General features: G+C 35.6%; 1 protein-coding gene across 1 annotated transcript in view; it reads left to right on the top strand.

Annotated features, from left to right (window-relative positions):
- The window catches only part of LOC117182364 (troponin C, isoallergen Bla g 6.0201-like), a 15,102-nt gene extending 6,784 nt beyond the window's left edge, over nucleotides 1–8,318 (top strand). Inside the window, exons 4-5 of the mRNA XM_033375559.1 lie at nucleotides 5,076–5,330; nucleotides 7,959–8,318. Of these exons, the coding sequence (XP_033231450.1) occupies nucleotides 5,076–5,330; nucleotides 7,959–7,984 (281 nt within the window). The 3' untranslated portion in view covers nucleotides 7,985–8,318. The remainder of the gene's footprint in view (nucleotides 1–5,075; nucleotides 5,331–7,958) is intronic.
- Nucleotides 8,319–15,078: the final 6,760 nt, after the last annotated feature.

Raw genomic sequence — 15,078 nt, 5'->3', positions numbered from 1 at the left:
GGTGCCACGTGGAAAGGGTCCTTAGGGTTACAAATCGATTTTCAGATTTTTGATGCTATTGATAGTTCTAAAATCGCTCTTTCATATTGAAAAAGAATAAAGTTTTTATTTGCTTAATTGGAATTGTTATTGAGCTTTCGACGCATCGTTCTGTTTCCGTATAAGTCAAAAGCTCATTTGACTCGCTGAACGAAGAACGAGGAAATGTAGTAGTAAGTGGAGGGGATAGATTCCGGAGATTGTCCCGACTCTCTGATTGTCTGTCTTCGACCGTGTATTTAATCTCTTCTACTGAAAAATTCGCCTGTTTGTAGACATGTATAAATTGAATATTGAAGTTGGTAAACTAACATCAATTTATTCAAATTTTTATATAGACTGAAATCATGAGTGTATTTCGAGAAATGTCTGAAATCATCCATTTGTTATAAAAAATATCGTATGCGCTAAAAAGGGAAATGTACTTTTTTGATTTGTGTACGTTTTGACTACTCGTTTCCGGCTCGCGCTACGCGCTCGCCTACGACCTGTGCTGAACACAAACACTCATCGGAAAAGCCCTTATTTACCCCCTAGATGCATAATAAAAAATTTAATGATTATTCACATTAGTAAATCATAGTTAGCGGTAGTGGTTTCAAAGTGGGGAAAAAGCGACCCACTACCAGACATATCACTGAATTATGATGTTTATTTGAGAAGATTATCATTATTAATTTGTACGAACTCATATAATTAACGAAAATATACCAAAAACTATCCAGATCCCCCTGAAAAAATTTGAAATGGAAATTGGGGAAGGTGAGGAAAAAGCATTCGCTGTAAATATAAAAACTAAAAAAAAAGGACTAAGTCTCCCGCATGCGTTTAAATGAGGCCAACTTTGCAGGATAATGATTCGCGGTAGGCTTCTAAAAAAACAAGAAAATAGGCATAACAATAAAAAACAGGAAAAAAATATGCTCCACATTATCCTTTGTCAATAATAATGTTAATAGATTTCCCTGTATATGTCGTTTCATTCTGGTCACTCTGGACTTGGCCATTTCGAGTGACTCACTCGATTTAATGGCGAACAACGCTATTTTCAATTAAATCCTGAATTGATGACGCAATTTCGATATAAATATGGCTAATAAAAGAAAGGAAAGAAGGAAGGTGAGTGACTCGAAATATTCAAGTCCAGAGTGACAAGAATGAAATGACATGTACAGTGAAATCTATCCATGCCTTTATTCTTCCCGACGGAGGTTTCCACGACAATTTACTTTAAAAATGCATCAGGGGAAGAATATTTTTTGCTTTTTTTGCGTATTTTGTGTTATCTTTTCAGAAATCAACTACGAACAATTGGCCTGTGAAGGTAGCCTCATTTAAGTGCATGCGGGAGATTTAATTCTTCTTTGTTAGCTGTCCTATGTGAGCCAACGTTTTTTTTGGGGAGAAGGTTTTTTTTCACCTTCCCTAATTTTCATTTGGAACTTTTTTTGGAGCTAAACACTCACAAAAACATTTTCATATCGAAGAAAGCAAAAAAAATCTGGTCATATGAAAGAGAAAAAAATCAGCTCTATGGTGTGAATAGAAGCTGCAATTGATTTTTACACTGTTTATTACTGACAATGTGACGCCAATGTTACAGTTACACCTGAACCCATAAACAATAATGGAGAGTATTTTTAAGATTTTTAAACACATGTGGCTTCCCAAAGATCGTCTGGGCGCCCCCAGGTCCGTCGCTGGGGCTACGGTATGTAAGACGGTGGTGATGGTGGGCTGCAGGATGGTCAGGAATATATCACTAGTCAAACAGCTGGCCAGCAGGAGCAGCTGAAAAAAAGGTAAGCCGTGGGACATGAATTGTACCAGCTGAGGATGTTTTGACTATAGTTAGCTACTTGGAGTAAACCACTTTGACAGAAATACCGTGGGAGAGCATAAAAGTGGGATACCACAATGAAAGACGAATTGGTGCGTCTCTATTGCCAAATTGGAAGTTTGAAACCAAAATGGATAAAGGATACAATTTTAAGACAAAATTTGCTGCAAAGTATCTTTATACAGAAAAAGTTTCACTCGAAGATCTTACTGCTAGAGTGATTCACATCAGGACTAATCTTCACACCACAGAAGACTGGGAAATAAAGAATAAACTACAGGTTGATTTGACGTGAGAACAGGACGGCAATGAACTTGATATAGAGGAAGCTGCGTCACATGACCAAGCAGCAAAAATTGATCTTTCTCCCCAACCTGTTGATGATCCAGAACCACCACATCCTTCAGAGTTAGATGATCTTATATAATCACAGGCAGAAGCAGAGGTTCAGCAACCAAGGAGGTGATTAAAATGGACATACTATATGAACAGAGATGTTATGCGCCTTTATTTTTGGGTAGATAAAAGTGGGCAAAGTGTGAGGAGAGAAAATTGTCGAATCTTCTTACTTAAGTATCCAAAGCTAACTACAAGAATAAATGAGCAGAATCTAGCAGATCAAAAACGCTCAATATCTGTAAACAGATTGATTTTGGCTGTTTATATAGATGCCATAAAAATGGAAGTGGACATTCTTTGCTTCATGAAGGGATCGAGATATACCATGGGAGATCACGTTAGACATAGATGTCAGCAAAATAAGGTGGAAACTAGGGTGATTGATTTAATAGAAAAAAGCGAATAGAACCGGTAAGCTTTTTAATCATGTTACTAAAATCATCCATTCCTTGGTAAATCGAGATATTAAAACCAGTAACATTGGATGAGATTATAGACTCCCAGCGGCAGAGACTTGATGTCCCGGTCCGGATATGGTGAACAACATCTGGTAAAAGTACCTGACGAGTGCGCATCATGCGTTGGTAAGGTGCTTTCAGAAAAACATTTGAACCTCAGATCAGATTCCAGGCCTTATGCTTCAGGGTGCTACGTATATGTTACCTAAAAAACCAGACGCTCGAAATCTATCTGAATTTCGTCCGATAGCCTGTCTTCCAACAATTTATAAAGGTCTGACAACTACCATTGCAGATAAGGTATATCCTCAGTGCGACAACATATTTACACCAAAACAAACAAGATTTTGTAAAAACTCGCGAGGCAGTAAAGATCTAGTTACTATAGATGCTGTTACTATGACTCAAGCTGGTAAGCATCAAAGGAACTTGCACAGGGCATACATTGACTTTGAATTTGCTAAGCATTTCCCTCCGTACTACATGACTATTTGCTTGAAGTTTAAAAAATTTAGAAAATCTGCTCACGCATCATAGACTTTATACGTCATATGATGATACAATAGGGTACAAGAATCAAGTAATTTGATCATGGGCAAGCAAGGATCACTATATCAATACGCATTACGACGCATATTTTTCAGGGAAACTCCTTTATTGTACTATGGTTTTGTTTAGCATTGAATCCATTGAGCATAGCAGCGAGTAGCAAGTCTCATGGGTTCAGAATAGATGGTGATAATAAGGATGGCCATCAAGTGACCCATCTTCTATATATGGATGACCTGAAGCTAAACGCTAGTTCAGATCACAAAATGGGAGCAAGGGATCTATGTCACAAAGCAGTTTTCCAATGGCATTCATGTGGAGTTCAGACTAGATAAATGCAAAAAAGTGCATTTAACCAGAGGGAAATCAGGGACCGCAGAGTTAAAAAACCTGTTTGAAAATAACGTCACAGCAATAGCTGAGGGCGATTCATATAAATATCTGGGTATTCTTGAATCTATTGCCACGACATAGAGAAGGCAAGGGCGTTGTAGACGTCAAAAAACTGTGTAGTCACAAGTTATACAGTTTCGAGATGATTTTAACACCAAGCGAGATGTTGCGATTTACAACACTATTAGTAAAGCGGATCTTGATTTCATGCTTTTGAATTTCCCCAGCGGAGACCTTAAATATAATCGCAGAAACCATAGAAGAATTAGAAATGCAATGAAAACACAAAGCCATCTACGGCGAGTAGCCAAAAATGTTAGGTGAACATGAAGTGGATAGTGACTCATCGAATATTTGGCCTAGAAAGAGCTTCATGTGTCCAGAAATGAAAGGACTCGTCATTACAAATCAGGACAGGGTTGTAAGAACGAGAAATGATCAATACCATATGTTACATCATTACATCCGAGACAATCTACCTAGCATAATGATGCTAGGAAAAACGATATTGCTTACCACTCAATCGAAATTCGCAGGCAACCTATAAAACCAATATTCTTAAGTATATCGAGCTAAGGCATTAAGGAAAAACAACATGAAGGAATGTAAAACATGCATCTATTCATCCTTTCGCTATATCGGCTACAGGAAATGCGCACGCAAGATACACTAAACATCCTGAACATTTGGGAGTCAGTATTGTACTGGCAGCGGCTCAGAAAGTGGTTTTATTTACCACCTGCTGCAATGTAAGAAATGTTCACGACCATCATGAAACAAACGACTAAATACATGTAAAATGGCAGATGGTAGCAATAAGAAACCATACGGAGGCGACTGTTTTCACCTCCAAAGCTTATGGACAGCACAGGGACAGCCCTCGCCAGACTGTTCACAAACAAAGAAAATCAGCACTAAAAAAATGTCTTCCAGCCATTAGGCTGCGACCATCTTAAGCTTAAGACAAAAATGAGTTACAATTATGATAAAAGTATCAGTGGCTCAGATGGTTAGACGCTTGAACTTTACGTTAAAGGTCCGGGGTCCGATCAGTAGCCGATACCTTTGGATATTTTTCTATGTACCTTAACCAAGGTTCTGGCTGTTTGCTCTCAACCTAAACCTGTAGGTCCCCCCCTCATGCACTTAGCTATAGTCCAGATTGCATTACAAAGATGCATCCATGACTACTAAGAAAAATCCCAATCTAACAAAAATGCTTTAGATATATTCGTCAGTAACTATTTTAAGCCTTAGAAATTAATATACTAATAGTTCTTTATTAAGTTGCCAACGGCATATACAAAGTATCCATCAAATACTAAGAGGGTAACAATAATTTAGTAACACCAAGGAAACGATTTACTTATTTGAAAACATTTCTTCTGGATCCTCAGGTGCTGGAGAATTAGAGTTTGAAGAATTCGCAACTCTTGCAGCGAAATTCATCGAGGAAGATCAAGATGAGCAAGCAACACTAGCAGAATTGAAAGAGGCTTTCCGACTTTACGACAAGGAAGGAAATGGCTATATAACAACTGAAGTCTTTCGAGACATTCTTCACGAACTAGATGAAAACCTATCCCCTGAAGAATTAGATATGATGATTGAAGAAATTGATGCGGATGGCTCTGGAACGCTGGACTTTGACGGTAAAACTTTGTTCACTTTATCTTTTATTGAAGTACTGAGCATAAATATTTATATATGTGTCTATATATTTTGGCACGCGGGTATGACTGTAAAGTTACGCACCAGTGCTATTTTCGCTTCTTCGAGAGCACCAATCACAAGTAAAATTACTTTGACCGAATATTTCTGATACAGTCGTTATATCCTCCTTTTAAGGTGTCGATACCTCTCCTCCTTTTTCGTTTTCTTAGCCGCGATGTTATAGTCGGCTGGAGCCAAAATTTCGATATAGAATATAGTTCGTTTCTCGAATTGTTAATGAATTACGTAAGCTCTGGAGTATGCAATGGAAACTGCTGTCCGAAAATAGTAGTTTCAGAAAACTTGGCACTCCTTGTTTTCGACAATTGACTTTATATCCTTCGAAGCGTTCGGCAGGGCACGGTCACGGCCAACACCGTAAGAGCGACAAAGATAGTAATAGAGCACTCTCAGGGCATCATTATGTCTATAGAGATACTTTGTTCCAGCATGAGACGCTCTGCACCTATAGCTGGGAACTTCTTGACATAAAATGCGGTCGAGGTATACAAAGGTGGAATTTACGCCATCCTGCCATACGAAAATAAAACCCTTGGTACCTGAATTAAGCCCTTATGATTTGAGAAAAGCAAAAGTTTGGTGTTTTGACCAGGACTGTTCATCTACATTTCTATAAGGTTTCCGTGCATTTTCTTGTCAAGTAGCTCTTGGTGGAATTTTTCTACCTTTGCTTTCTTCACTCTGGCTTTTAGATGAAAGCACCTAGATGGAGTATGTATATTCCTCACTTCGGATGTTAAAATTCAGACCAAGGGTTTTGGCCGCCTGCTCTGCGGCTTTGTGAAGGAACGCTCCTTTGCCAATCATCTCATGGTTTCTTAGCATTTTTAGGAGAGAATTTCTTTCATTTGTCAGGACGTAAACTGTACTTAGAACAATTCGGTTATAAAAACACTGGATATTTAGAAGTCAGCGTCCGCCTTGATGGTGGAAGATGTATAATCGCGAAACAGACAAATTAATGTGTAAGCTCTTATGCATATGCATTATATTATGTGTGATGATATTAAGGGCTATAAGCTTCTTCTTCGTACAGTAAACCACCCCAAAAGAGTAGATTAGAACCAAGACGGTAAGCATGATAGTCGCAGATACCTTGTTCAAGGCCGACAGATTTGAAGACCATATCCGTCGAAGAAAATTATTATATCTGCTTCGAAAAGGTTCCATCTCCGACGTTACGTCCTAAATGCGGCTTTGAAGCACGCCCAGGTACGTGTTGCTCTATCCGGTTTCAAGATGTTTAATAACACTTATGACCACAACCTCTAAGTGCTTTTTCACCAAATCGGCAGTGCTTGATGGAAATTCCTCTACAGATATTATAAGGCTGTCGCAAAACACCTTGAGGCGAATCATATTATCTGTATCTTCTTTCAAATTCAGTTTTTTTCGGGATCTTATATACCTCTCTCCAAAAAGTCTCAACCTCGTTGAGCTTGAGTGGATTTTTGACAGAAACATGGTGATCGTTGAAACGGCACCATGAATCAGCGACAAACTGTTGATTCCCCCTAATCCATCTCTCCTTCTTCTGTATTCTACTCCTTTCGTCAGATAACACCCGTATTTTGTCAACAATATGCTGCTTGATTGTCAGCAGCTTTGACTTATTCAGTGTGTGATTGAAGGTCCTCAGATCTTGGGCAAACCTTCGAATCCTTTCCGTGAACAAGCTACCAGATGTTATGCGGTCAATCACTCACTAAACACGGAATACATTCTGTCTTTCCCGTCCAATCTTTCTGTTCAGTTGATGCAAGCGTTTCAAGTCTTTTGATCAATCGCCGATTTAGCCTTCGATTTGAATCAGCAAAACTCTCGCAGCATCATAAACTGAACAATTGATGGGCCAGAAGTCGGACTCTTCTGAGATATCATCACCATGGGAGGCATCAATTTCAACCAGAACCTAAGGATTAGGTAGAACCTGCATGTCAATGTTCGTCCTTGTCTTGAAATTGCTATCGTCTCTCAGAAGGTGCTTGCTTTCCGCGGTTGGTCTTAATGTCGCTTCTTCATCTTCGTTTGCAGCTTGTTTAAGCAGCGGTTGGGGAAGTGTACCACACACATATCCATTATTCAATAAGAAGACACGTTGATTTCGCAATCACAAATGTAAAACCTGGTGAAGCTCTGGGTGTTTCTGGCACCACAAAGTGTGCAGAAAAGCCATACAGCCTGCGTAAACAGGGATAATGCTAGCATCGTGGCAGTCTAGCAACTCATCCTTGAGTTTATTCGTCCACTCAGTGCGTATATTTCGCCGGTTCGCCGTCCTTTTTCCATGTAAATTATTTTTAGCACCCCGAACTGTAGGGTGATCGGCCATGTTTGCCGATTTTCACCACCCTTTTGTATTTTCACCTTTTTTGAGGAGTCAATCCAAATAGATATAACCATATTAAAAATCCAGAACAGATGATTATGAAAGATGTCAGCTTCTCCAAAAATATCATAATTAAAGTTCCATGATCACTATTTTTATTTTACATTTTCGACTTATTAAAATGTCTTTATATTTTAACGTTATCTTTTAATTGCAGAGTTTTTGGAAGCCATGACCAAATGAAACCGTCGCACTGCAGCACAATATGTTTGTAATTTTATTCACGGAGGAATTAAAATGCATATTTCCGACGACTCTGTGAACGTATAATTTCACTGGTTTACTTAACAAACCGATGCCACAAAACTCACGTTCCTGTGCAATTTAAGTAATGATAAACAAGATGTGTCTTTGGAACACCATAAGTGACTTCGCACCTGTCGCTTTGAGGACATTTTTGTTACATGTAATGGGCGCAGTTGTACATTTGGCTCAGCAAAGTACTTGTACTTATAGTATTTATCTAACAAGTATCTTACAAGTACAATTATCATCGCATAAAAAATAAATATGTTTATTAAAAATTCGTCTTCTTTCATGTATACAAGTACGGATTTTCTGAATGTTTCTATATGCTTAAAAATACTTTTATGCAACCATCTATAAGCGACCCTTACTTTCGGTCATCTTTTTTGTAGGCGGTCACATATTACAGTCAATTTTAGTTTCTCGTGTAATATATCTAACTAAATTGATTAAGTTGAATAGAACAAATAATTGAGCGGCCCCAAAGAATAGGGCCTATAACGGAATTCGCGCGAATAAGTAATGATCGTCAGGCTATTTGCAAAACATATATAACTTGATGGCGCATCTTTTTTGGCAATAAATAATTTTTTTTTTTTTTTGAAATTTTTGTATAACATTCTCCAACTTATTCTACAACAGTGAAAACTTTTAAAAAAAAAAAATATTTCAGGACCGCAAAGTGCATTTTCGAAAAAAAGTTTTTCAACATCTCGGATGTAAAAATGCTTCAGTAGGATAGCTTTTTAGTATGATCATTTGAGAAAACTCAAACCGCTAAATTTGTTCCTTATAAGCCAAAGAAGTTTTTTTAAAGCTTTAAAATCCTAGCGATCAAGGATTGCTATTCATAGCGTTCTTCCGTGAACGGGCGTGCCCCTTCACGAGAATGGCTTCTAGCTGACTTTTTTTCTTAAAGAGTAAAGAAGCTTTTTTGAACATTTTAAATTTTTCATGAATTATTATGAAAAATATGTTAATAAATATAAAAGTGCGTCGCAGTCTGAGGACGAAACGAGCGCGTGCGGCTAGTTCCAACATGAAAAAACAAACAAAAATATATGTGTGATTGAATTTTTAATCAAGGGAGAAACATAAACTTCATTTTAGCGAGGAAATAAGTCAAAAAAAACACACACAAAAATATTATTTACTAACGAGCAAAACACAGTTTTGGTCAGTTATTTGTTCGCCGAGTGAAAAACAGAAGAATACCCCACGGTTATTTAAACCACGAACACTGCCAGGGACGTTGCTGTTTACCAACATGGTGCATCTTTCTTAGAAAATTTGTTATTTTTGATGTAATGTATTCTCCCTTCGTTTCTATTTAGACACAAAGGAGAATAGATGCATCTTATTCAACTGAATATAATATATTTGAACAAAATTTCGAAGCATTGACATTTTTCCGTGATATGTTCTAAAAAAGTGAAATAATTTGAACATTGTTTGGAAATTGATTACTATGTACCATGGCAGAGAAAAAAAGTGATCAAATTGGGCGTAAAAGGTCAAAAATGAAAGTTTGTGGAATGAATTTCGTCGAATATTTTTAAAAATAAAATATGTCCAATTACTCTATTCTCTAATATACACATGCATTCGCCTTTGTTTCTTCAGCGAGAAGAGTACATTTCTTGTAAAACTGGTTAAATTGTTCCTGCTAAAACTTTCATTCCTCCTAGTTCCTGTTGTCCTAAAAATTAATACTCAAAAATAGAAGTCTCTCAGCAACAGAGATTGCATGATTCATATTGAAATCTCGCTGATGACAAATCTCAAAACATGTTTCTCCAAAGTATAATGAGAAACACTTGTCATCTAACTAAAAGTTCCGGCTTGATACGAAAAATGTATTGAATGAATATTGTTCTTCGCATTAATTTGGCCCGAATGACGAAACTTTAACATGTCAAAATTTGTTAAGTAAAGTCCTGTGTGTATCGAAATTAAAATTTTTTACTTTGAAAAACAAAATTAAAGTTAATGAAACTTTAGCTGAGAGGCGCGATGGAGGGAAAGACCCCAAATGCAGAAAATTATCCGAAGATTTGAAAAATATTATTCATTAAAACTGTAAAAGTTTGTCTCATACAGAATCACATTATAGGCGGGAATTCTCTAAACTTAATCATTTTTTTAATTTTTCTTATGCTAAAGCACGGATTGATGTTCACAATAAATGCTACATTTATAAATTAGTAGGAAAAATTGATAGTTTTGAATGTCTGAGTCACAAAAAATTCGAAGAATATCAAAAGTTAAAGAACAGAAGGTTATCAGAAGCTGGAAACATTTTATGCATTGAGTTCGACTTTGCGCAAAATCTTCAGTTGCCAAAACTTCCAGTGAATGCACAATTTTACCTCAGATTAATATGGCTACACACTGTTAATTTTCATGTGCGAAAAATTGATAGGAGTTACATGTTTTTATTAATACAAGGTTCTTTTAAAAAATGGGGAAATAAAATTGCAAATTTTTCATTGTACGTGGTACTTGAACAATTCAAGATTGATATCTATAATAAGATTTGCCTATTTTCTAACTTTGCATGTCGAGAAAATAAGCACTTTTTCATATTTTTAAATTTTCTTTTGGCTTCCCACTTCGAAATCGAAATAGAGCATATTTTCCCAGTTTGCGGAAATTCCTATTCGCAATATGACCGGAATTTTGGTCTATATCGACAAATGAAAAAATGCGAGATTCGATTAAGACCGAGCATGAATATATAAATTTGATTAAGAACACGAAGACTCCGACTTTTATCATGGTAGAGCAAAAGAATTCCAAGGTAAAGGATTTTGAAAGTTTGAGCAGCCAAAAAAGCTATAACATTCCATAAAAAGTGCAAATTGGTCAATTCTGTGGGATAAAATGATATCGAAACGGTCAAGTGGATACGTTTAAAACCTATAATGGAAAACCAGAAATATTTTTCATTGAAAAATCAATCACGTACGAGGATTTGAAAAAGGCAACGTTGCCTACAAATTTGGGAATTTCACAAGACAAAGAAAAAGATTTAGAGAATTTGTTAGTTTACGTGAGCGAAAGTTGTAAGCAACATTACAAAACTTACTTGCAAACTGTCTTTATTAAACAAAAATTTGACGCGAAAGGAAGAAATAAGAAAACAAAAAGAGACAATCGTTTGTCAGGGAAATGTTCGAAAAATCTAATCAATAACTGTATTTAAAAATGTATTTTACTCACTAATAAATTACTTGAACCACCTGATTCTGTACCCCTTCTAATTTTTCACTCATTTCGAGGCTAAAATTAGGTTTATGATTCGCTTTTATTTAAAAAATGTAATCACACATTTTATGGGATTTTGATACCTATTCGATCATGTTTTAACAAACTCATATAAGGAAATAAAACTGACATTATTTTCTATAGTTAACAGGCACAATATCCCAAAAAGCTGGCCCTACCTAACCAATTTTTTAACGGTTTGACTTTCACCTGTTCCTATAATAAGATTGGCGTTGGGAAAAATCTAACAAAATCATTTATATTATTTCAGCATCCCCTAATGGAATATATTTGTTAAACTTATAGAATATTTAGTAATCTACAATTTCAATTTTCGATAATGGCGTGGTAGTGAATGGTTGCCACGGGTGAATACCGAGGGCAGTTCCGCGCACGTGCGCATTGTCGGTTGCGCTGTAACGTGTTCTACCCACTCCGCTATGTTATTACTAAATTAAAAGCGAGAAGTAAAATGGCATCAAAAACGCGAAAAGTATCTAAAAAGTATAAGTACTATAATGACATTATTACAATAATTTGACGAGTACGTGAGTAATGTATAAAGTTAGGAGCCATATGTTAAGATATATTGTGTACATAAAGGGTTTTTCAATAGGCACGCTACAAAAGTAGACCGATAGTGACAGCAAACGACGCAATTTTTTTCCACGCTCTTTTGACATTTCTCTTCATTAAGGTTTTCCATTTCATCATGAAAAGATATACGATCCAACAACGAGTCGAAATTATTAAAATTTACTACCGAAATTCGGAGTCAGTAGCCTCAACTTTAAGAGCGCTACGTCCAATTTAAGGTCGTCATAATCGTCTTGCTAGATCAGCAATTGAGCGTCTAGTGGAAAAATTTGGATCCACAGGTACAGTGCAAAATGTTCCCTTGCCAGTGAGACAAAGAAGTGCCCGTAGTGTCGAGAATATTGCTGCCGCTAGCGCATCAATTGAGGAAGACCCAAATCAGTCTCTCACACGTCATTCTCAAGCGTTGGGCTTATCTGTGACGACGTTGTGGCGTGTCATGCGAAATGATCTTGGCCTACATCCTTACAAGATCAAATTGACGCAAGAACTCGAGCCGCTTGACCACCAGAAGCGACGTATGTTCGTGAATTGGGCTGCGCAACAACTTGAAAATGATCCGGATTTTCATCAAAAAATCATCTTCAGCGATGAGGCTCATTTCTAGCTGAAATGGCTTCGTCAATAAGCAAAATATGCGTTATTGGTCAAGCAGCAATCCACACGAACTCTATGAGTCAATATAACATCCCGAAAAAATTATGGTTTTGTGCGGTTTATTCACCGGCGGCGTCATTGGGCCGTACTTCTTCCGTGATGATCAAGACCGCCACGTTACGGTGAATGGGAATCGCTAGCGCTCAATGATAACCGAATATTTTTGGCCCGAATTGGGTGATATGGACTTGGACAATATGGTTTCAACAGGACGGCGCCACAAGCCACACAGCGAATATCACAATCGATTTATTGAAAACCAAGTTTGATGGCATCGAATGTACTTACACATGAATAAAGAATTTAATTTATATCCAAAACCGTTTTTGTCTCATTTAAAAAAAATTTTGTAGCGTTCTTATTGAGAAACCCTTCACGTTATAGAAGTATATGCATGTATAAGCCCTTAAGGGTTGCAGTTATTTTTTAAGAAAATGAACTTGCAAGCGAATTTTTTTCACGGCTAGCCGACTTTACAGTCGAATTAACCGAAAATCTCGAAAATGCCAACTCGAAGTGTCTTTTAGGCGGGGGGGGGGGGGGGGGGGGGGGGTATCGCACCCTCCCCTCTCGCTTCGCCCTTGGATAAAGTTAATTTCAGTGAACAAAATATTTTAGGTTAGTATGTACAAAACACAAATTGAAAACTTTCAAAGCGTGCAGTGATCCCAGATCTGAAAAGAGACGTGGTCCAATACTATGACACGTCTATGTTCGTGTGAATATGGTAAGAGACGATATAAATCCCTGAGTTGCGCGCGCAACCCATTTCTCCTCTTCTGAATTTGAAAACTCGAAGGTGCACGATTGCCTGTCGGAACACTTCGGCGGTTCTATTTATATCTCTATTTGTTTCGAAATAAAATGAAGAGATTGGGATTTTAATATTTCCAGATTTCGATGCTATTCCTTTTATTTGAAGGTTCATCTCTTTTGTTGAAAATACATTTTTTAAACTGACAATTAATCTATACCATTTTTGGTTAAAAAATCATGTATTTTGTTAACAATTCGTCTTTCTTTGTAGAAATTAAATTGCTTTATGGAAAATTTATACTTTTTGATTACAAATTACATTTTTCGGTTGAATTATCAACTGTAAATATTTTTTGGTTGCAAAGTCGTTTTTTTGTAAATGCAACTATATTGTTAAAAATTAAAATCATAATTTTTGGGTGGAAAATTCGATTATTCACTTAAAGTTGAACTACTTAGTAAAAAAATTAATTTTTTCTTATTAAGGATTCATAATTATAGTTGAAAATTCAACTATTTGCATTCAAATTAGGTTAACAATTCAGCTTTTTTGCAGATAATACTCTTCTTGACTTTAAAATTTAAAAATTTATTTTTATTTATTTAATTTGACCTTTTTTAGTAGAAATTTAATCTTTTTGGTTAAAAATGTATCATTTTTGGTAAAAAATGCAATTGTTTGGTTAAAATATGAACTGTACATCTTCTTGGGTTTAAAAGTCAATTATATCACTAAAAGTTGAACTACTTTGTAAAAAAAGTCTGTTTTTTAACAAGGTTTTATAATTGTAGTTGAAAATTTAACTATTTGGTTGAAAGTTTATCTCTTTGATTCAAAACTCATATTTTCCGCTTAAGAAATTCAACTTTTTGTAGATAATTCGTCTTTTTGACTTTAAAATTAAATAATTTTGTTAAAAATTCATGTATTTTGTTTGAAATTTGTCTTTTTTGTAGATCATTAATTTTCTTGGTCGAAAATTCACCTTTTCCCTTGAAAATTTAACAATTTCGTTGAAAATTCGTTATTTTTCGTTGTTCAATTCAATTTTTTATCACAGCTTTTATCTGGAAATTGAACGATTCCATTTTTGGTTAAACTATATCCTGTAAATCGTATTAGTTAAAACACCAATTATTTGTTAGAAAATTAATTTATTTGTTTTCGATTATGACTTGAAATATTATTTCAGTCTAAATTTTTTTATTTTTAACCCATTCAGTTTGAAATTTTTAAATTAAAAACAGAAAATTTCGTTAATTATCAGCAATATTTGACCGTTCATTTAAAACAATCCATTACAAACAACTGTTAAAAACAACAAATTTGAACAAAATGGTTCGAAATAGAATACCTTGAATTGTTAAATTTGTAATGAGCTGAATATAAAGTTTAATCGCTACAACTTTAATTTAAAAAACGATTCAGAATTAATTTAAAATTTGCAATTATTTCAAATAATTTGAAACACGATTTAGACTTTTGCAGGTTTATAAAAATAATAAGGTTTTTGAGAATTGTACAGTATTTAAAAAGAATAACAAAAATTGTTGTGATTGCTAAGAACATTGAAAATTATTTTTGATTTTGACAAATAAATTTTAAGTGAGTATTTGAAAACATTTTAAAAATTAAAATAATAATAATAAATAAAATAAAGAAGAGATTAGGATGATAATAGGTGGTGATTTCAATGCGAGAACAGGAGACAGAGGAGGAAGGGAATGGGGAGAAGAGAAAGGAAGAAAATCCA

This window comes from Belonocnema kinseyi, chromosome 10 (genome assembly GCF_010883055.1).
Source record: "Belonocnema kinseyi isolate 2016_QV_RU_SX_M_011 chromosome 10, B_treatae_v1, whole genome shotgun sequence".
Taxonomy (NCBI): domain Eukaryota; kingdom Metazoa; phylum Arthropoda; class Insecta; order Hymenoptera; family Cynipidae; genus Belonocnema; species Belonocnema kinseyi.
Note: the sequence above shows the minus strand (reverse complement) of the source record. Positions and strands in the feature narration are given on the sequence as shown.